The sequence below is a fragment of the Pezoporus flaviventris genome, unplaced genomic scaffold (assembly GCF_033815535.1).
Source record: "Pezoporus flaviventris isolate CSIRO_AGI_PZ_B2104156 unplaced genomic scaffold, CSIRO_AGI_Pfla_v1 ptg000844l, whole genome shotgun sequence".
Lineage (NCBI taxonomy): Eukaryota > Metazoa > Chordata > Aves > Psittaciformes > Psittacidae > Pezoporus > Pezoporus flaviventris.
In genome coordinates, this window is record NW_026893389.1 from 17027 (window position 1) to 38270 (window position 21244).

General features: G+C 62.7%; 1 protein-coding gene across 1 annotated transcript; it reads left to right on the plus strand.

The window, feature by feature from the left end:
* Nucleotides 1–15330: 15330 nt before the first annotated feature.
* On the plus strand, nt 15331–20166 carry LOC133264429 (N-acetyl-D-glucosamine kinase-like). The gene is given in 11 exon segments (XM_061444383.1): nt 15331–15374; nt 16463–16547; nt 17575–17673; nt 17760–17901; nt 17986–18041; nt 18043–18097; nt 18845–18957; nt 19406–19493; nt 19577–19674; nt 19761–19839; nt 19920–20166. Coding segments are annotated over 11 exon segments (1035 nt in total). The 5' UTR covers nt 15331–15345; the 3' UTR covers nt 20111–20166.
* The last annotated feature ends 1078 nt before the right edge of the window (nt 20167–21244 follow it).

A 21244-nucleotide genomic window follows, 5' to 3' on the forward strand; every position in this document is an offset into this window, starting at 1 on the left:
TGTACTGGGGTACACTGGGCTGTACTGGGGTACACTGGGCTGTATTGGGATACACTGCACTCTACTGGGGTACACTGGGCTGTATTGGGATACACTGCACTCTACTAGGATACACTGGGCTGTATTGGGATACACTGCACTCTACTGGGGTACACTGGGCTGTATTGGGATACACTGGGCTGTACTGGGGTACACTGGGCTGTACTGGGATACACTGGGCTGTACTGGGATACACTGGGCTGTATTGGGATACACTGGGCTGTACTGGGATACACTGGGCTGTATTGGGATACACTGGGCTGTACTGGGATACACTGGGCTGCACTGGGGTACACTGGGCTGTATTGGGATACACTGCACTCTACTGGGGTACACGGGGCTGCACTGGGATACACTGGGCTGTACTGGGATACACTGGGCTGTACTGGGGTACACTGGGCTGTATTGGGATACACTGCACTCTACTGGGGTACACTGGGCTGTACTGGGCTGCGCTGGGCTGTACTGGGGTACACTGGGCTGCACTGGGGTACACTGGGCTGTATTGGGATACACTGGGCTGTACTGGGATACACTGGGCTGCACTGGGATACACTGGGCTGTACTGGGATACAGTGGGCTGTACTGGGATACACTGGGCTGTACTGGGGTACACTGGGCTGTATTGGGATACACTGCACTCTACTGGGGTACACGGGGCTGCACTGGGATACACTGGGCTGTACTGGGATACACTGGGCTGTACTGGGGTACACTGGGCTGTATTGGGATACACTGCACTCTACTGGGGTACACTGGGCTGTATTGGGATACACTGGGCTGCACTGGGATACACTGGGCTGTACTGGGATACACTGGGCTGCACTGGGGTACACTGGGCTGTATTGGGATACACTGGGCTGCACTGGGATACACTGGGCTGTACTGGGATACACTGGGCTGTACTGGGGTACACTGGGCTGTATTGGGATACACTGCACTCTACTGGGGTACACTGGGCTGTACTGGGCTGCGCTGGGCTGTACTGGGGTACACTGGGCTGCACTGGGGTACACTGGGCTGTATTGGGATACACTGGGCTGTACTGGGATACACTGGGCTGTACTGGGGTACACTGGGCTGCACTGGGGTACACTGGGCTGTACTGGGTGTTCCTGGGCTGTACTGGGGTACACTGGGCTGCACTGGGGTACACTGGGCTGCACTGGGTGTTCCTGGGCTGTACTGGGGTACACTGGGATACACTGGGCTGCACTGGGTGTTCCTGGGCTGTACTGGGGTACACTGGGCTGTACTGGGCTGTACTGGGGTACACTGGGATACACTGGGCTGCACTGGGTGTTACTGGGCTGCACTGGGTGCACCTCCCCCGCCGGTGCCGGTATCCCCACTGGGGGCGGCCCAGCGGGGGGGGGTTGGGCTCTGTGGGGCTCTTTGTGCTGGTTCAACCCCCCCTGCCTGGGACTGCGGGGAGGGGGCAGCGCAGCCCGGCCCTGGCACCCCCTGCACCCCCCCTGCACCCCCTGCGTGACCCCTGCACCCCCCTGCACCCCCTGCACCCCCCCGTACCCCCTGTGTGACCCCTGCACCCCCTGTGTGACCCCTGCATCCCCCCTGCACCCCCCCTGAGTGAGCCCTGCACCCCCCTGCACCCCGTGTGACCCCTGCAGCCCCCTGCACCCCCCCTGAGTGACCCCTGCACCCCCCTGCACCCCTGAGTGACCCCTGCACCCCCCTGCACCCCCGTGTGACCCCTGCACCCCCCCTGCACCCCCTGAATGAGCCCTGCACCCCCCCTGCACCCCTGTGTGACCCCTGCACCCCCCCCTGCACCCCCTGAATGAGCCCTGCACCCCCCCTGCACCCCTGTGTGACCCCTGCATCCCTCCTGTCCCCCCCCTGCATCCCTCCTCTGTGACCTCTGCACCCCCCCGTGTGACCCCTGCATCCCTCCTGTACCCCCCCTGCACCCCCCGCACCCCCATTCCTCCCTCCTGTGTCCCTCTTGCATCTCCCACATCCCCCTGCGTCCTCCCTGCACCCCCCTGCATCCCTTTTGCACCCCCTCTGCACCCCCCTGCATCCCTTTTGCACCCCCTCTGCACCCCCCTGCATCCCTTTTGCACCCCCTCTGTCCTTCCTGCGCCCCCCCCGCAACCCCCTACATCTGCCCTGCATCCCTCCGGCCACCCTGGAGCACCCTTTGCATCCCTCAGGCAGCTCCCTGCTCCCTTGTGTCCCTTCTGCGTCCCCTATATCTGCCCTGCACCCCCCAGGACCCCCCAGCACCCCCCTGCATCCCCTCTACGTCCATCTATATCCCCCCAGCACCCCCCAGCACCCCCAAGCACCCCCCAGCACCCCCCTGCATCCCCCCTACATCCCTCTATATCCCCCCTGCATCCCTCCTGCCTCCCTGGCCCGGGGGGGCTGCAGCCGGGACCCCCCCGATCCACCCCTGGGGGTGCTGCAGGGGTAGAGGGGCTGCGGGACGGTGCCGCTGGGTGCCCGCATGTGGGTGCCGGGGGGTGCGTGCAGGGGGGTGCCCCCTCGGGAAGCCCCTTCTGTGCCCCTCTCCCGTCAGTGCCCCGCTGCGTGCGGAGCATCCCTGGACCAGCCCCATTCTCCTGCCCCATCCTGCCCCATCCTCCTGCCCCATCCTGCCCCATCCTCCTGCCTCATCCTCCTGCCTCCATCCTCCTGCCCCATGCTCCTGCCCCATCCTGCCCCATCCTCCTGCCCCATCCTCCCCCATCCTCCTGCCCCATCCTGCCCCATCCTGCCCCATCCTCCTGCCCCATCCTCCTGCCTCCATCCTCCTGCCCCATGCTCCTGCCCCATCCTGCTCCATCCTGCCCCATGCTCCTGCCCCCATTCTCCTGCCCCATCCTGCCCCATCCTCCTGCCCCATCCTGCCCCATCCTCCTGCCTCCATCCTGCCCCATCCTCCTGCCCCATCCTGCCCCATCCTCCTGCCTCATCCTCCTGCCTCCATCCTCCTGCCCCATGCTCCTGCCCCATCCTGCCCCATCCTCCTGCCCCATCCTCCCCCATCCTCCTGCCCCATCCTGCCCCATCCTGCCCCATCCTCCTGCCCCATCCTCCTGCCCCATGCTCCTGCCCCATCCTGCCCCATCCTCCTGCCCCATCCTCCTGCCTCCATCCTCCTGCCCCATGCTCCTGCCCCATCCTGCTCCATCCTGCCCCATGCTCCTGCCCCCATTCTCCTGCCCCATCCTGCCCCATCCTGCCCCATCCTGCCCCATGCTCCTGCCCCATCCTGCCCCATCCTGCCCCATCCTGCCCCATGCTCCTGCCCCATCCTGCCTCCATCCTGCCCCATCCTCCTGCCCCATGCTCCTGCCCCATCCTCCTGCCCCATTCTCCTGCAGCTCGGGTCAGGCTGCTCTCTCGTGGGCTGTGGCTGCAACCTGGGCCCCTGGGCCCCCCCAGCCCCTGGGATCTGCTGGGAGGAGCCGGATTCCAGCCGGTCCTGGAAGCATCAGGTGAGGAACATTCGCTGCCATCCATCGGGAAGCTCCTCGGGAGAGGAAGGTCCGGATTAGCGGGTTCGTGCCGGGAGGTGGTGGCAGAGCCCGCGGTGGGGCCTTCCCCTCCGTGCCCCCTGCCCCGAGGATTCCCCTTTTCCCTGTGAATCCCTTCCCTCCCCTCTGCGGAGCTGCTGATGTGGCTCCTGCCCAGCCCGGGGGAGGCTGCGGCTGGAGCAAGGAGTGGGTTAAGCGGGGGCTGTTTTGCCTTTGGCACCCCGATGTGAGCATCAGCACCCCTTCATGCTGCCGGGGGGTCTGGCACCCCAAGAAACACGGGCACCTTGAGCATCCCGAGAGCCCTGAGCACCCCAAGTCCCGTCCCCGTCCCCCCAGCATCCCCTGAGCATCCCAGGTACCCCAAATGCCCCATGCACCCCCTGCATCCTGGGTACCCCAAGAACCTCAAGTACCCCCCGAGAATCCCAAGCACTCTGGGCACCCATGAGCATCCCTGGTGCCCCAAGCATCCCAAGCACCCTGAGCACCCCAGGCACCCCCGATACCCCGAGCTCCCTGGGTACCTTGGGCACCCTGAGCACCCCAAGTACCTCAGGCACCTCATGCACCCCAAGTACCCCAGGTACCCCACGCATCCCAAGTACCCAAAACACCCTGGGCACCCTATGCACCCCAATTTCCTCAGGCACTCCAAGCATCCTGGGCACCCCGAGCACCCCAAGCACTCCAGGTTATCCGTGCATCCCTGGCTTCACCATGCACCCCAAGTTTCTCAGGCATTCTGGGCACCCCAAGCACCCCAGCACCCTGAGTACCCCAGGGTGTCCAGGCACCCCAAGCACCCTGAGCATCCCAAGCACCCTGAGCGTCCCAAGCACCCTGAGCATCCCAAGCACCCTGAGCGTCCCAAGCACCCTGAGCATCCCAAGCCTGCTCCTTACCCCTGCACCCCTAACACCCCGGAACAACCAGGCTGCACCCCAAGCACAGCATCCCCATCACCCCTCTCCCCTGTGCCGCGATGCCCCCATCCCGGCGCCCGCATCCCCGGGGGATGCTCACTGGGGCGCCCTCCCCACGCTGAGGACCAGAGGGTGCCGGATGCAGCTTGGGGTGCTCCCCACTGATGGCTTTGGTCCCCTCCTTGCGCCGCAGCGCCCGTGGCCCCGCGCTGTCCCCGGGGCCATTTTCGGGGTGGTTTTTCCCCACCTTTCCCTGTTTCCCAGCCCCAAAGCGGCTCCGGGGCACCGAGGCGAGGTTAACGCCGGGGGGCACCGGGAGCCACCGGCTCCGCCGCCCCTTCGCCCGCCTCCTTTCCCACCTCCCCGCTCCCATGGAACGGAGCATCCCGATTCACCCCGCAACATCCCAGGTCTTGCTCCCCGCCAGCCCCTCTGCATCCTTAGGGACCAGAGGGAAGGGTCCCCTCCATGGATCCTGCCTGACACCCCTCAGCCCCCTGCATCTGCATGGGGAGGGGTTTGTGCCCCCAACACTGAACGTCCCCATCGATGGGGTTTTGTGCCTTCCCAAGCCCCATACATCCCCATCGATGGGGTTTTGTGCCCTCCCAAGCCCCATACATCCCCATCGATGGGGTTTTGTGCCTTCCCAAGCCCCATACATCCCCATCGATGGGGTTTTGTGCCTTCCCAAGCCCCATACATCCCCATCGATGGGGTTTTGTGCCTTCCCAAGCCCCATACATCCCCATCGATGGGGTTTTGTGCCCTCCCAAGCCCCATACATCCCCATCGATGGGGTTTTGTGCCTTCCCAAGCCCCATACATCCCCATCGATGGGGTTTTGTGCCTTCCCAAGCCCCATACATCCCCATCGATGGGGTTTTGTGCCCTCCCAAGCCCCATACATCCCCATCGATGGGGTTTTGTGCCCTCCCAAGCCCCATACATCCCCATCGATGGGGTTTTGTGCCTTCCCAAGCCCCATACATCCCCATCGATGGGGTTTTGTGCCTTCCCAAGCCCCATACATCCCCATCGATGGGGTTTTGTGCCTTCCCAAGCCCCATACATCCCCATCGATGGGGTTTTGTGCCTTCCCAAGCCCCATACATCCCCATCGATGGGGTTTTGTGCCTTCCCAAGCCCCATACATCCCCATCGATGGGGTTTTGTGCCCTCCCAAGCCCCATACATCCCCATGGATGGGATTTTGCCCCCGAAATCCCACACATCCCCATAGATGGAAGTTGCCCCTAAGCCCTGAGCATCCCCATGGATGGGTTTTTGTGCCCTCCCAAGCCCCATACATCCCCATCGATGGGGTTTTCCCCACCTCTCCCTCTCAAACCTGAGCATCCCCATGGATGGGATTTTGCCCCTGGAATCCCCACATCCCCCTGGACAGCATTTTGCCCTCAAATTCCTTGTATCCCTATGAATGGGATTTAACCCCCAAATCTCACACATTCCCATGGGTGGGATTTTGCCCCCGAAATCCCACACATCCCCATAGATAGATGTTGATCCTAAGCTCTGAGCATCCCCATGGATGGGATTTTGCCCCCCAAATCCCACACATCCCCATGGATGGATGTTGCCCCCTAGATCCCACACATCCCCATGGATGGATGTTGCCCCCAAATCCCACACATCCCCATGGATGGATGTTGCCCCCAAATCCCACACATCCCCATGGATGGATGTTGCCCCCAAATCCCACACATCCCCATGGATGGGATTTTGCCCCCCAAATCCCACACATCCCCATGGATGGATGCTGCCCCCAAATCCCACACATCCCCATGGATGGATGTTGCCCCCAAATCCCACACATCCCCATGGATGGATGCTGCCCCCTAGATCCCACACACCCCATGGATGGATGTTGCCCCCAAATCCCACACATCCCCATGGACGGACGCTGCCCCCCAAATCCCACACATCCCCATGGATGGATGCTGCCCCCCAAATCCCACACATCCCCATGGATGGATGCTGCCCCCAAATCCCACACATCCCCATGGATGGATGCTGCCCCCCAAATCCCACACATCCCCATGGATGGATGCTGCCCCCCCAAATCCCACACATCCCCATGGATGGATGCTGCCCCCTAGATCCCACACATCCCCATGGATGGATGCTGCCCCCCCAAATCCCACACATCCCCATGGATGGATGCTGCCCCCCCAAATCCCACACATCCCCATGGATGGATGCTGCCCCCTAGATCCCACACATCCCCATGGACGGACGTTGCCCCTAAGCCCTGCGCACCCCCATGGATGAGCTTTCCCCCCCCATCCCCTCCCCCTCCCCCCGGCTGTGACCCCCCCCATTCATCCCCATCGATGCCGCTTTGCGCATCCCCACGGCTGGAATCCCCCCCCCTCCCCCCCGCGTGGCTCTGCCCCACCCCCATCGCTACCTTTTGCCCTCCCCTCCCCCCCCCCGGGTCAGGCAGGAAGCGGGGGGAGGGGCGGGGGGGGGAGGGGCCGCGCTCCTGCATCCCGGGGCTGATGCGCACTGACAGCGGCCGCGCGGGGTCACGCTCCGGTCAACCGTGCACGAGCCTGGGGGGAGGGGGGGGAGGGGGGGGGGGCACCCCCCGGTGAGGTGCCCGGGGGAGGGGGGAGGGGGGGGATGCAGGGAATGGGGGCAATGGAGCAGCGGGCGGGACGGGACGGGACCCATAGCGCTGTGGGGCGGGGCTGCTGTGCCCGGCGTGTGCCCGTGGGGAGGTACGGGGGATCCCTATGGGGTTCTAGGGGAGCCAAAGGGATCCCTATGGGGTTCTAGGGGAGCCCAGTGTGTCCCCATGGGGTGGTAGAGGAGCCAAAGGGATCCCTATGGGGTTCTAGGGGAGCTCAGTGTGTCCCTATAGGGCAGTAGAGGAGCCAAAGGGATCCCTATGGGGTTCTAGGGGAGCCCAGTGCATCCCATGGGGCTGCAGAGGAGCCAAAGGGATCCCTATGGGGTTCTAGGGGAGCCCAGTGTGTCCCTATAGGGCAGTAGAGGAGCCAAAGGGATCCCTATGGGGTTCTAGGGGAGCTCAGTGTGTCCCTATAGGGCGGTAGAGGAGCCAAAGGGATCCCTATGGGGTTCTAGGGGAGCTCAGTGTGTCCCTATAGGGTGGTAGAGGAGCCAAAGGGATCCCTATGGGGTTCTAGGGGAGCTCAGTGTGTCCCTATAGGGTGGCAGAGGAGCCAAAGGGATCCCTATGGGGTTCTAGGGGAGCTCAGTGTGTCCCTATAGGGTGGTAGAGGAGCCAAAGGGATCCCTATGGGGTTCTAGGGGAGCTCAGTGTGTCCCTATAGGGTGGCAGAGGAGCCAAAGGGATCCCTATGGGGTTCTAGGGGAGCTCAGTGTGTCCCTATAGGGTGGTAGAGGAGCCAAAGGGATCCCTATGGGGTTCTAGGGGAGCCCAGTGTGTCCCTATAGGGTGGTAGAGGAGCCAAAGGGATCCCTATGGGGTTCTAGGGGAGCCCAGTGTGTCCCCATGGGGTGGTAGAGGAGCCAAAGGGATCCCTATGGGGTTCTAGGGGAGCTCAGTGTGTCCCTATAGGGCAGTAGAGGAGCCAAAGGGATCCCTATGGGGTTCTAGGGGAGCTCAGTGTGTCCCTATAGGGCAGTAGAGGAGCCAAAGGGATCCCTATGGGGTTCTAGGGGAGCTCAGTGTGTCCCTATAGGGCAGTAGAGGAGCCAAAGGGATCCCTATGGGGTTCTAGGGGAGCCCAGTGTGTCCCTATAGGGTGGTAGAGGAGCCAAAGGGATCCCTATGGGGTTCTAGGGGAGCTCAGTGTGTCCCTATAGGGTGGTAGAGGAGCCAAAGGGATCCCTATGGGGTTCTAGGGGAGCTCAGTGCATCCCATGGGGCTGCAGAGGAGCTCCTCACTTCTCCATTGGGCTCTAGGGGAGCCCATGAGGTGCTGGAGGAGCCCAACACATCCCCATGGGGTGGCACAAGAGCCCCCCCCATGCCCCTGCCCCACACCGGCCCCATGCAGTGCCCCAAGGTCCCCAGCCCATGGAGGGATCCCATGGGGGCACAAGAGGTGGCGGGACCATGGGTGGATCCATGGCAAGGACACAGGGACACAGGGACACAGGGATACAGGGACACAGGGATAAAGGGATACAGGGACACCGGGACACAGGGACACAGGGACACAGGGACACAGGAACACAGGGATACAGGGATACAGGGACACAGGGACACAGGGACACAGGGATAAAGGGACACAGGGACACAGGGACACAGGGATACAGGGATAAAGGGACACAGGGATACAGGGATAAAGGGATACAGGGATACAGGGATACAGGGATAAAGGGACACAGGGACACAGGGATACAGGGACACAGGGATAAAGGGACACAGGGATACAGGGATAAAGGGATACAGGGATACAGGGATACAGGGATAAAGGGACACAGGGACACAGGGATACAGGGATAAAGGGACACAGGGATACAGGGATAAAGGGATACAGGGATACAGGGATACAGGGATAAAGGGACACAGGGACACAGGGATACAGGGACACAGGGACACAGGGATACAGGGACACAGGGATAAAGGGACACAGGGACACAGGGATACAGGGATACAGGGACACAGGGATACAGGGACACAGGGATACAGGGATACAGGGACACAGGGATACAGGGACACAGGGATAAAGGGATACAGGGACACAGGGACACAGGGACACAGGGACACAGGGATACAGGGACACAGGGACACAGGGATACAGGGACACAGGGACACAGGGATACAGGGACACAGGGATAAAGGGATACAGGGACACAGGGACACAGGGACACAGGGACACAGGGACACAGGGATAAAGGGATACAGGGACACAGGAGGGGGTGGGAACGAGGGCCCCCCATGACCCCCCAGTCCCTGTCCCTGGGGGCCGGGAGCTCCGCTTGCCCCCTGCAGGGATTCCCGGGGCCGGGAGCTGCCTGATCCCGCTTAGCGCCGGGCTTGGAGGCCCCTGAGGGCACCCGGAGGCTCCGTGCTACGGTTGGGGATTCTCTGATGGCTGCTATGGCTCAGACCCGCCCCCGCACCCATCGGGGTGGACACCCCAGCATCCCCCCCGAGACCTCATCCGCGGGTCCACCCCCATTCCCAGCGCATCCCCATGGATGCAGGGGTTTGGGGATGCACCGGTTCTACCCCCCCCCCCCCCCCCCCCCAAGCCCCATGGGACCCCCAGGTGCCAGCCCCACGGTGCCCCCGGCTCCCTCAGTGCCCTGGAATGCAATCCATGGAATGCGGACCCACAGGGAGGGGGGGGCACCAGCACCGCGGCCCTGCCACGTGCAGCCCCACACGTGTGGGGCTATGGACACACGTGGGGAAACTGAGGCACGGGGGGGGGGGGTAAAGGCACCCAAAGGGGGGCTGGGATGGGATAAAGGGGGGCCGCAGGGGGGCCCCGTCCTGGGGGATCCCCCCCCATCCCTGTGCAGAGGTAACGGCACTGGGGGTGGGCTCTGCCCCTGTTAATGTGCTGAGCCCCCCCCCGGTAATGGGGGAGAGGAGGGAATGGAGGGGAAGGGGGGGCTGGGAATTGCTGAGTCAGCAAAAGCAGCTGGAAGGGGTTGGGGATGGGGATGGGAACCTGAAGGGGAGGGTGCCTGGGGGAGACAGGATCTGTCCCCATCCCAATCCCCATCCCCATTTCCATCCCCATCCCCATTCCCTTTCCCATCCCTATCCCCATTTCCATCCCCTTTCCCATCCCTATCCCCATTTCCATCCCCATCCCCTTTCCCATCCACATCCCCATCCCCATTTCCAGCCCCATCCCCATCCCCATCCCTCTCATCCTGGTTGGATCTGGATGGGGGAAGCCATCACCACCAGCATGGAGATAAGGTGGGGAGGTCCCGGGGACCACAGCCCCCCCCTGTGCTGTGTCCCCGTGTCCCCCCATAGCCCCTCTGCCACCTCCCCATCCCCTCCGCAGGCACCTGGCTGGACTGGAAGGTGGCAGAGCTGGGGGCCAAAATTCCACCAACAGTCCCCTTCCAATGGGAATGGGGACAGGGATTAGGGTGGGAGCAGCCTGAGACAGCCCGGGCTGAGCAGGGGGGGGGGGGGGGGGGGGCTGGAGAAATGGAGGGGGGATGGATGGGGGATGGATGGGGAATGGATGGATGGATGGATGGATGATGGATGGATGGATGATGGATGGATGGATGATGGATGGATGGATGGATGGATGGATGGATGGATGATGGATGGATGGATGATGGATGGATGGATGGATGGATGGATGGATGGATGGATGATGGATGGATGGATGGATGGATGGATGGATGGATGGATGATGGATGGATGGATGATGGATGGATGGATGATGGATGGATGGATGGATGGATGGATGGATGGATGGATGATGGATGGATGGATGATGGATGGATGGATGGATGGATGGATGGATGGATGGGGAATGGATGGATGGATGGATGGATGGATGGATGGATGGATGATGGATGGATGGATGGAGGGATGGATGGGGAATGGATGGATGGATGGATGATGGATGGATGGATGATGGATGGATGGATGGATGGATGGATGGATGGATGGATGATGGATGGATGGATGATGGATGGATGGATGGATGGATGGATGGATGGATGGATGATGGATGGATGGATGATGGATGGATGGATGATGGATGGATGGATGGAGGGATGGATGGGGGAATGGATGGATGGATGGATGGATGGATGGATGGATGATGGATGGATGGATGATGGATGGGTGGATGATGGATGGATGGATGGAGGGATGGATGGGGAATGGATGGATGGATGGATGATGGATGGATGGATGATGGATGGATGGATGGAGGGATGGATGGGGAATGGATGGATGGATGGATGGATGGATGATGGATGGATGGATGGATGGATGGATGGATGGATGGATGATGGATGGATGGATGGATGATGGATGGATGGATGATGGATGGATGGATGATGGATGGGTGGATGATGGATGGATGGATGGAGGGATGGATGGATGATGGATGGATGGGGAATGGATGGATGATGGATGGATGATGGATAGATGGATGGATGGATGGATGGATGGATGGATGGATGGATGGATGGATGATGGATGGATGGGGAATGGATGGATGGATGATGGATGGATGAATGGAAGGATGGATGGATGGAGGGATGAACAGGAGATGGATGTAGGGATGGATGGACGGATGGATGAACAGGAGATGAACGGATGGAGGGACGGATGGAGGGACAGACAGACAATGGGCTCCATAGGAGCAAGCAGCAGCACCTACCACTCAGATGGACTCTGGGAATGGTGAGGGGTTATGGATCCAGAGGGATGCAGCCGGGCACCGGGAAGGACAAACGGATGAGGTCCTGGCCCGTGCCTTGTTCCGCTGCGCTGGGTGCCGACGGCATTGGGGTGGCCGTGTCCTGAGCCACACCGGACGGCAATGGGGACGGAAGCTCAGGATGGGTGCTCCCAGGTCACCCCAGACCCCATCCCAATGTCTCCCAGCCGTGGGGCAGGCTCCATCCCCCCTGTAGCCCCCGACCCCATCCCGCTGCTCACCAGCCTCCTCCATGCCGGCTCAGCACCGCTCCCATTCCCGACGGCCGGCAGCGGGATGGATCCAGAGCCCCGGAACACATCAGATCCCTTCCAGGATCAGCGCTTCCGCGCGGCACCGTGGGCGGCAGAGCAGGAGAAACCCATTCCCGGGCACCAGGGTGGGAATTTCATCCCTCCTCTGCCTCCAGTGCCTCCCACATGGGTCCTGCAGCGGGTGATCCCGGCGCCCATGGCATGCTCAGGGTGGTGAAGCTCATGAAGCCGGCATCATCCCATGCTCCCGTGCTTCCATGTCCATTCTCCACCCCATGCGTGTCCAGGACTCACAGCAGCTCCAGGGCTGGGTGCTCCACGTGTGTCCAATGGGATCAGGGTGTCCTGGAGCATTCCCAGCACCCTCACCCCCTTCCCGGCTGCCTGTGGCAGGGCTCAGCGGATGCTCCGGGTGGGAATGGCTGGGTCTCACCCCAAGCCCAAGCGCCTCCCATGCGCCCCGGCTCCGGTTCCAGCCGATGCCATCGCTTTTCCTGCTTGGATCCAAGGCAATGGAGCCACCACCAAGGGGGGGACGGCCTGGGGAGGACCCCCGAGCTGGGTGCTGGGATGCTGCCGGCATCACCCCGCCGTGTCCCAGCGCCCATGGGGACCTCGCTCTCCCATCCCATGGGACACAGCAGGGCCCCGTGCGGCTCCTGGCCCCGGTGCTGTCCCCAGACAGGCTGGTGCCACCGGCCCTAATGAGGGCACAGGGGCGGTGGGCTCGGGGGCTGCTCACTCCCCCCCCCCCCCGCAGCTTAACCCTTCCCCTGCCGCTCCCCTCTGGGTCGCTTTGGGGCTCTATGGGGGCTCCCTCTGCCCCTGCCCCCTGTGCTGGTGTTGGGGGGTCCCAGATGCAGCCCCCCCCCCCCCGGCTCCCCCCCCGTAAGCACTCAGGAAGGATGCGGGTGACCCAGAGCATCTTTGTCCCCCCGAGCTGGGGTGGTCACGGGCCCTGTCCCAATGGGTCCCTCTGCAGCTCCCCATGGCCATGGGGCACCCCCAGCCGTGGGAAGGGTGGTCCCTGATGGGGCAGAGGGTACCCCCAGCTTCAGGTGCTCCGAAGCAAAGGGGAGCCCTACGAGGACTGGGGATGAAGAGGGGGGAAGGTGATCCTGGGCTCCGTTGGTGTCACCATCACCAGGCACCCCTGGACCAGGGAGCGTGGGGTGGCCTGGTCTGTGCTGCCATGGGAACCAGCCCCACGTGGGGACACCTCTGCCCATCTCTGTCCTGTCACCCCATTGTGTTATGGTCCTTTCTCACCTCCTCCTTCCTGCCCTGTCTGCCCTCACCTCCATTGTATGTTTGTCCATCCATCATCCATCCATCCATCCATCCATCCATCCATCCATCCATCCATCCATCATCCATCCCTCCATTTATCCATTTATCCATCCATCCATCCATCCATCCATCCATCCATCATCCATCCCTCCATTTATCCATTTATCCATCCATCCATCATCCATCCATCCATCATCCATCCATCCTCTCCATCCATCCATCCATCCTCTCCATCCATCATCCATCCCTCCATCATCCATCCATCCTCTCCATCCATCCATCATCCATCCATCCATCCATCCATCCATCCATCCATCCATCCATCCACCATCCATCATCCATCCATCCATCCATCATCCATCCATCCATCCATCCACCATCCATCATCCATCCATCCATCCATCATCCATCCATCCATCCATCCACCATCCATCATCCATCCATCCATCCATCATCCATCCATCCATCCATCCATCCATCCATCCATCATCCATCCCTCCATCATCCATCCATCCTCTCCATCCATCCATCATCCATCCATCCATCCATCCATCCATCCATCCATCCATCCATCCACCATCCATCATCCATCCATCCATCCATCATCCATCCATCCATCATCCATCCATCCATCCATCCATCCATCCATCCATCCATCCATCCCTCCATCATCCATCCATCCTCTCCATCCATCCATCATCCATCCATCCATCCATCCATCCATCCATCCATCCATCCATCCATCCACCATCCATCATCCATCCATCCATCCATCATCCATCCATCCATCCATCCATCCATCCATCCATCCATCCATCCATCCATTCATCCACCCACCCACCCATCCACCCCATCATCCTCTGCATCCATCTTCCCTTCTCCCTCATCCTTCCTGCCTGCCTGCCCCGTGTCCATCCACCCGCCTGCCTTTTTGCCTCCCTCCTCCCTCCCCTCCCCCCTCCATCCTTGTTATCTCTCCACGCCTCCACCTTCCCACCCCTCCCTCTCCTCTCTACCCCCCCCCATCACCCCAGAACAAGACCTCGGCCCCCATCCTCATCCCATCCCCATCCTCATCCCACCCCTATCCCCATCCTCATCCCACATCATCTAATCCCATCCCATCCCATCCCTTCCCATTCCATCCCATTCTATCCCTACCCCCATCTCATCCCATCCCCATCCTCATCCCACCCCTATCCCCATCCTCATCCCACATCATCTAATCCCATCCCATCCCATCCCTTCCCATTCCATCCCATTCTATCCCTACCCCCATCTCATCCCATCCCCATCCTCATCCCACCCCTATCCCCATCCTCATCCCACATCATTTAATCCCATCCCTTCCCATTCCATCCCTATCCCCATCTCATCCCATCCCCATCCTCATCCCATCCCTATCTCCATTCCATTCCATCCCATCCCACCCCGTCCCATCCCTATCCCCATTCCATTCCATTCCATCCCACCCCATCCCATCCCTATCTCATCCCATCCCCATCTCTTCCCATCCCATCCCCATCCCCATATCATCCTATCCCCATCTTGTCCCATCGCATCCCTATCCCCATCTCATCCCATCCGTATCCTCCCTCCATCCCCATCCCCATCCTATCCCATTCCATTCCATTCTATCACCATCCCTATCCCATCCCTACCTCTATTCCCATCCCATCCCATCCCCATCCCTATCCCGCCCCCATCCCCGGGGCTCCCCGGGACCACGGGAAAAGAAGGTCCATGCTGGAGGGCGGGCACAAGGACCGGGGCGGGTGGAGGGGCGGGGCAAGGACCGGGGAGGCGGGGAGAGGCGGAGCTGGTAGGATGGGGGCGTGGCTTAAGGGAGACTCCGCCTCCAACGGGCGTGTCCTCTGAGGGGAAGGGCGTTGCCTATGGGGGCGTGGCCTGGGCGGGGGGGCGTGGCCCGGCCGCGATGGAGGCGCTGTTCGGTGGCGTGGAGGGGTGAGAGCGGCCGCGCCGCGGGCGGGGCCCCCCCCGTGCCCGGTACCCCGGTATCCGGTACCCCCATATCCGGTACCCCCATATCCGGCACCCCCATATCCGGCACCCCCGTGCCCGGTACCCCCGTGCCCCGGTATCCTCTGTATCCGGTACCCCCGTACCTGGTACCCCCGTGCCCGGGTACCCCCGTGCCCCGGTACCCCCGCATCCGGTACCACCCGTACCCGGTACCCGCCGTGCCCCAGTACCCCTGTACCCCCATATCCAGTACCCCCGTGCCCCTACCCCCCGTATCCGGTACCACCCGTACCCGGTACCCCCCGTACCCGGTAACCCCGTGCCCTGTACCCCGTGCCCGGGTTCCCCCCGTATCCCGTACCCCCCTACCCCGGTACCTCCGTGCCCGGTGCCCCCGTACCCCCCGTATCCGGTACCCCCGTACCTGGTACCCGCCGTGCCCCGGTACCCCCGTGCCCCGGTACCCCCATATCCAGTACCCCTGTACCCCCCGTACCCGGTAACCCCGTGCCCGGTACCCCGTGCCCGGGTACCCCCCATATCCTGTACCCTCGTACCCGGGTACCCCCCGTATCCAATACACCCTTGCCCTGGTATCCCCCGTACCCGGTACCCCCGTGCCCGGGTCCCCCTGTATCCGATACCCCCCTGACCCGGTCCCTGGGAGCGGGGCTACAGCCGGGTCCGCCCCTCATGCCCGGTGCAGGATGAGGCCGGGGCCCGAGGTCAATGGGGCGGGATGGGGGGGTCAGGAGCTCCGCCCCCCCACAACACCAGGGACCCCGTCCTGGGGAGCGTCCCCCCCAGGGCCCCAGTTCTAATCCCACACCCGCCCCATCCATGGGCCCCCTCCAGGGACCGCATCCTGGTCCCAGCACCCCCAGGGACCCCAAATCCCACAGGCCCATCCTGATGTCGTCGTCCCCCCCCCCCAGCATCCTCAGGTGCTGGTGTGGGGGCCGCAGGGGCCCCTGGGGGGTGCAGATCAGGGCGATGGGGCTCAGCAGGGTCCCCTGCGCCCCGGAATGGGGGGTGCAGGGGTGATACCGGCAGCGTCCCCCCCTCTGCAGGGGGGGCACCCACTCCACCGTGGTGGTGGTGTCCGGTGATGGCCGGATCCTGGCTGAGACCGAGGGACCCTGCACCAACCACTGGGTGAGCCCGGGGGGGGGGGACACGGTAATGGGGGGTGGCCCTGGGTGCCCCCAGGGTGCTCGGGTGGGATGGAGCCAGCAGAGAAGGGGGTGGATGTTGCCGACAGCTCATGGATGGGGGTGATGCTCTGGGGATGGAGTTTGGGGCTGGGATTGGGATTTGGGGGGGTTCAGTGTCCCCCTTGTGTCTCAGCTCATTGGCTCTGAGCAGCTTTGGGGATGGAGTTTGGGGCTAGGATTGGGACTGGGGGGGGGGATTCAGTGTGTCCTCCCTTTATCTCTCAGCTCATCAGATCCAATGAGATGTAGGGATGGAGTTTGGGATTGGGACTGGGGGCTCAGTGTGTCCCCCCTGTGTCTCAGGTTATTGTTTCCAATGAGATCTAGGGATGGGGATTGGGGGTCTTGGTGTGTCCCCCCATGTCTCTCAGGTCAGTGTCTCCAATGAGATCTAGGGATGGGGATTGGGGTCTCGGTGTGTCCCCCCCGTGTCTCTCAGGTCAGTGTCTCCAATGAGATCTAGGGATGGGGATTGGGGTCTCGGTGTGTCCCCCCCATCTCTCAGGTCAGTGTCTCCAATGAGATGTAGGGATGGGGATTGGGGTCTCGGTGTGTCCCCCCCATCTCTCAGGTCAGTGTCTCCAATGAGATGTAGGGATGGGGATGGGGATTGGGGTCTCGGTGTGTCCCCCCTGTCTCTCAGGTCAGTGTCTCCAATGAGATCTAGGGATGGGGATTGGGGTCTCGGTGTGTCCCCCCCTGTCTCTCAGGTCAGTGTCTCCAATGAGATGTAGGGATGGGGATTGGGGTCTCGGTGTGTCCCCCCCATCTCTCAGGTCAGTGTCTCCAATGAGATGTAGGGATGGGGATTGGGGTCTCGGTGTGTCCCCCCCATCTCTCAGGTCAGTGTCTCCAATGAGATGTAGGGATGGGGATTGGGGTCTCGGTGTGTCCCCCGTGTCTCCAATAGGCTCTGGGAACGGCTCTCGGGGCTGGGCTGGGGGGGTTTCACCGCGTGCCCTCCCCAGCTCATCGGCTCGGAGCAGTGCCTGCTGCGCATCGAGCGCATGGTCAGCGAGGCCAAGAGCAAGGCCGGGGCCGACCCCCGCGTCCCCCTCCTCTCACTGGTGAGAGCCCCCAGTGCCCTCCCTGGGGATGGGTCCTCCGTGGGTCCCCCCCACCCCGCGGTGACCGGGCCCTCGCTGCCCCACAGGGGCTGTCCCTGAGCGGGGGGGACCAGGAGGCCGCCATCGGGAAGCTGCTGGAGGAGCTGCACCGGCGCTTCCCGCACCTCAGCCGCAGCTTCTCCATCACCACCGATGCCGAGGGGGCCATGGCCACCGCCACCGACCGCGGTAGGGGGGGACGGGGCCGGGGGGGGGAATGGGACATGGGGGGGGACGCACACATGGGGGTCCCCATGGGCTTGGACCTCGCAGGCGGCATCGTCCTGATCTCGGGCACCGGCTCCAACTGCAAACTCATCAACCCCGATGGGGTCGGAGACCGGCTGCGGCGGCTGGGGCCACATGATGGGGGATGAGGGCTCAGGTGAGGCCGGGGGGGCACATGATGGTGGTGGTGGTGGTGGTGGTGGTGGTGGTGGTGGTGATGGTGGTGGTGGTGATGGTGATGGTGGTGGTGATGGTGGTGATGGTGGTGGTGGTGATGGTGATGGTGGTGATGGTGATGATGGTGGTGGTGGTGGTGATGGTGGTTGTGGTGGTGGTGATGGTGATGGTGATGGTGGTGATGGTGATGATGGTGGTGGTGGTGGTGATGGTGGTTGTGGTGGTGGTGATGGTGATGGTGGTGATGGTGATGATGGTGGTGGTGGTGGTGATGGTGGTGGTGATGGTGGTGATGGTGGTGGTGGTGGTGATGGTGGTGGTGGTGGTGATGGTGATGATGATGGTGATGGTGGTGGTGGTGATGGTGATGGTGATGGTGATGGTGGTGATGGTGATGGTGGTGGTGGTGGTGGTGGTGGTGGTGATGGCGATGATGATGGTGGTGGTGATGGTGGTGGTGGTGGTGATGGTGGTGGTGATGGCAATGATGATGGTGGTGGTGGTGGTGATGATGGTGGTGGTGGTGGTGATGGCGATGATGATGGTGGTGGTGATGGTGGTGGTGGTGATGGCGATGATGATGGTGGTGGTGGTGGTGATGGTGGTGGTGGTGATGGCAATGATGATGGTGGTGGTGGTGGTGATGATGGTGGTGGTGGTGGTGATGGCGATGATGATGGTGGTGGTGGTTGTGGGGGGTCTCAGCCACGGCCGGCTCCCCCCGCAGCGTTCTGGATCGCGCACCGGGCGGTCAAGGTGGTGTTTGACAGCATGGACAACCTGGAGGAGCCCCCCCACGACGTGGGATACGTCAGGGACGCCATGCTCGACTACTTCCAGGTGCTGGGGGTCCTCAGCTGTGTTACAGGGTCCTGAGGGGGGGTTTGGGCTTCATCCCATGGGGCCTGGTGGGTTCCAAGCTGGGTGCTGGGGTCTTGGGGGCTCTGGGCTGGATCCTGGGGGGTCTTGGGATGCTCCAGGCTCTGTGCTGGGGTCTGGGGGGGGCTCCATGCTCCGGGCCCTTTGGGGGTTCTGAGCTGCGTGTCAGGATCTGGGGGGCTTTGGGCTGCGTGATGGGGTTCAGGGGGGCTTAAGGCTGGGGGTCAGGGTCGGTGGGGGGGGCTCTGGGCTGGGTCCTGGGGACCCAAGGGGCTTGGGGGGGGTCTTGGCTGTGTCCCAGGGGTCCACGGGGGGCTCTGGTCTGCGTGCTGGGGGGTCCTGTTCACACACCGTGTTTGGGGGTGCCGGGGGGGGGTGTTTCACAGTGTACCCCCATCACCCCCCCCAGATCCAGGACAGGACGGGGCTCCTGCCCCATCTCTACCGCTCCTTCCAGAAGGCCAAGTTTGCAGGGTTCTGCCAGAGGCTGGCGGAGGGTACGGATAAAGGGGGGGGGGGGGAAGAGCAATGGAGGGGGGGTCCCGTGTCCCCCATCACCCCATTGCCCCCCCATCCCCAGGCGCTCAGGCCGGGGACCCGCTCTGCTGCCACCTCTTCCACCAGGCCGGGGCGGTCCTGGCCCGGCACGTGGCCGCGGTGCTGCCCAAGGTGCACACGGTGAGAGCAGCATGGGGGGGACCTGAAGGGGAGGGGGGGGAAATGGGGTGTCCAGTGCCACCCCTCACCTCTGTACCCCCCCAAAGAGCCTGTTCCAGGGGGAGCTGGGGCTGCCCATCATCTGCGTGGGCTCGGTGTGGAAGAGCTGGGACAGGATGCAGGAGGGTGAGTGGGGATGCACTGGGGTGGGGTGTGTGTGTGTGGGGGGTGCTGCTGCCCCCATAACGCGTGTGCCCCCCCCTCAGGGTTCATCCAGGTGCTCACCCAGGCGCGGGGGGGCGCTGCGGGACGCGGCTTCTCCCGGTTCAGCCTCCTGAAGCTGAAGCGCTCCTCGGCGCTGGGGGGGGCCCGGCTCGGCGCCCGCAGCATCGGAGCGGCTCTGCCCCTGGACTGTGCCGCCAACGTGGATGTCTTCTACAGCCACAGCTTCCAGTGACCCCCCCCGGGCGGGGAAGGGGGTGCTTGGGCAATAAAACGGTTGCAACATCCAAAGGGAAATGGGGAAGTGGGGGGGGGAATGGGCACGGTGGGGCTGGGGGAGGATAGGATGGAGAACAGAGCAGCGGGGTTCCTGTTTCGGTGCCCAAGGAGGATGGGCTCCGTGGCTGTGGGGCTGAGGTGACGCTCAGGGGCAAGTGGAAGGAGGATGCTGTTGGGATTGAACATGGAATCGGGATGAGGGCCGGCCCCAACGCCTTCCACTGGAGCAGATTGCTCCAAGCCCCGGTGTCCAACGCTGCCAGGGATGGGGCAGCCACAGCTTCTCTGGGCACCCTGTGCCAGCGCCTCAGCACCCTCCCAGGGAAGAGCTTCTGCCTAAGAGCTCAGCTCAGTCTCCCCTCGGGCAGGTTAAAGCCATTCCCCTTGGCCTGGCCCTACAGGCCCTTGTCCCAAGCCCCTCTCCAGGTCCCATCTCCCCTGGCTTTCACATCTTACATTCCATGTCCTTGGTGCTGAGGCTCTGACCATGGGGCCGGTGCTTGCTGCTGTCCTTTCCAGTGTGCTCCTGGCCAGGACCACCCCATCCAATGGAGCTGGAGCTGAACAGGGACCTCAGAACCCGCGCTCTGCTCCCTTCCCAAACAGGTTTATTTCTAACAAGGCCTTTCCCAAATGTACAGCACGGGGAGGGGGTTGAGCAGAAACCAAACAGAAACCAGAGAAAGGGTGGGGGGAATCTGTGCTAGCGCTGCAGGAGAGAGCCCAGCCGGGGGCTGCCCTTCCCTGCACCCATCCCATCCCCGCTGCAGGCCCAGCGTTGTGCCAGCCCAAAGCACCCCTGTGGTGGAGCTGGGCACCCGCTGCTGCAGGCTCCTCGGGCAGGCAGCAGCCCCGCGGGGATGAGGGCTGGAGCTGGGGTACCCATGGAGCGCCGGAGCTCCATCAGCTCAAAGCTCCGCTCGCTCTTAGTTCCGGTCCAGCAACCCCAGGAGCTAATGGAGCTGAACGAGGCTGAGGGCTGCGGAGAGGCCATTAGCTTCCATGTCCTCAAATCCCACAGGGATCCCTAATCCCGCTCCATTAACGGCCTGTGCAGTCCAGGGAATGCTGGAATCAGCCGGGAGGTGAG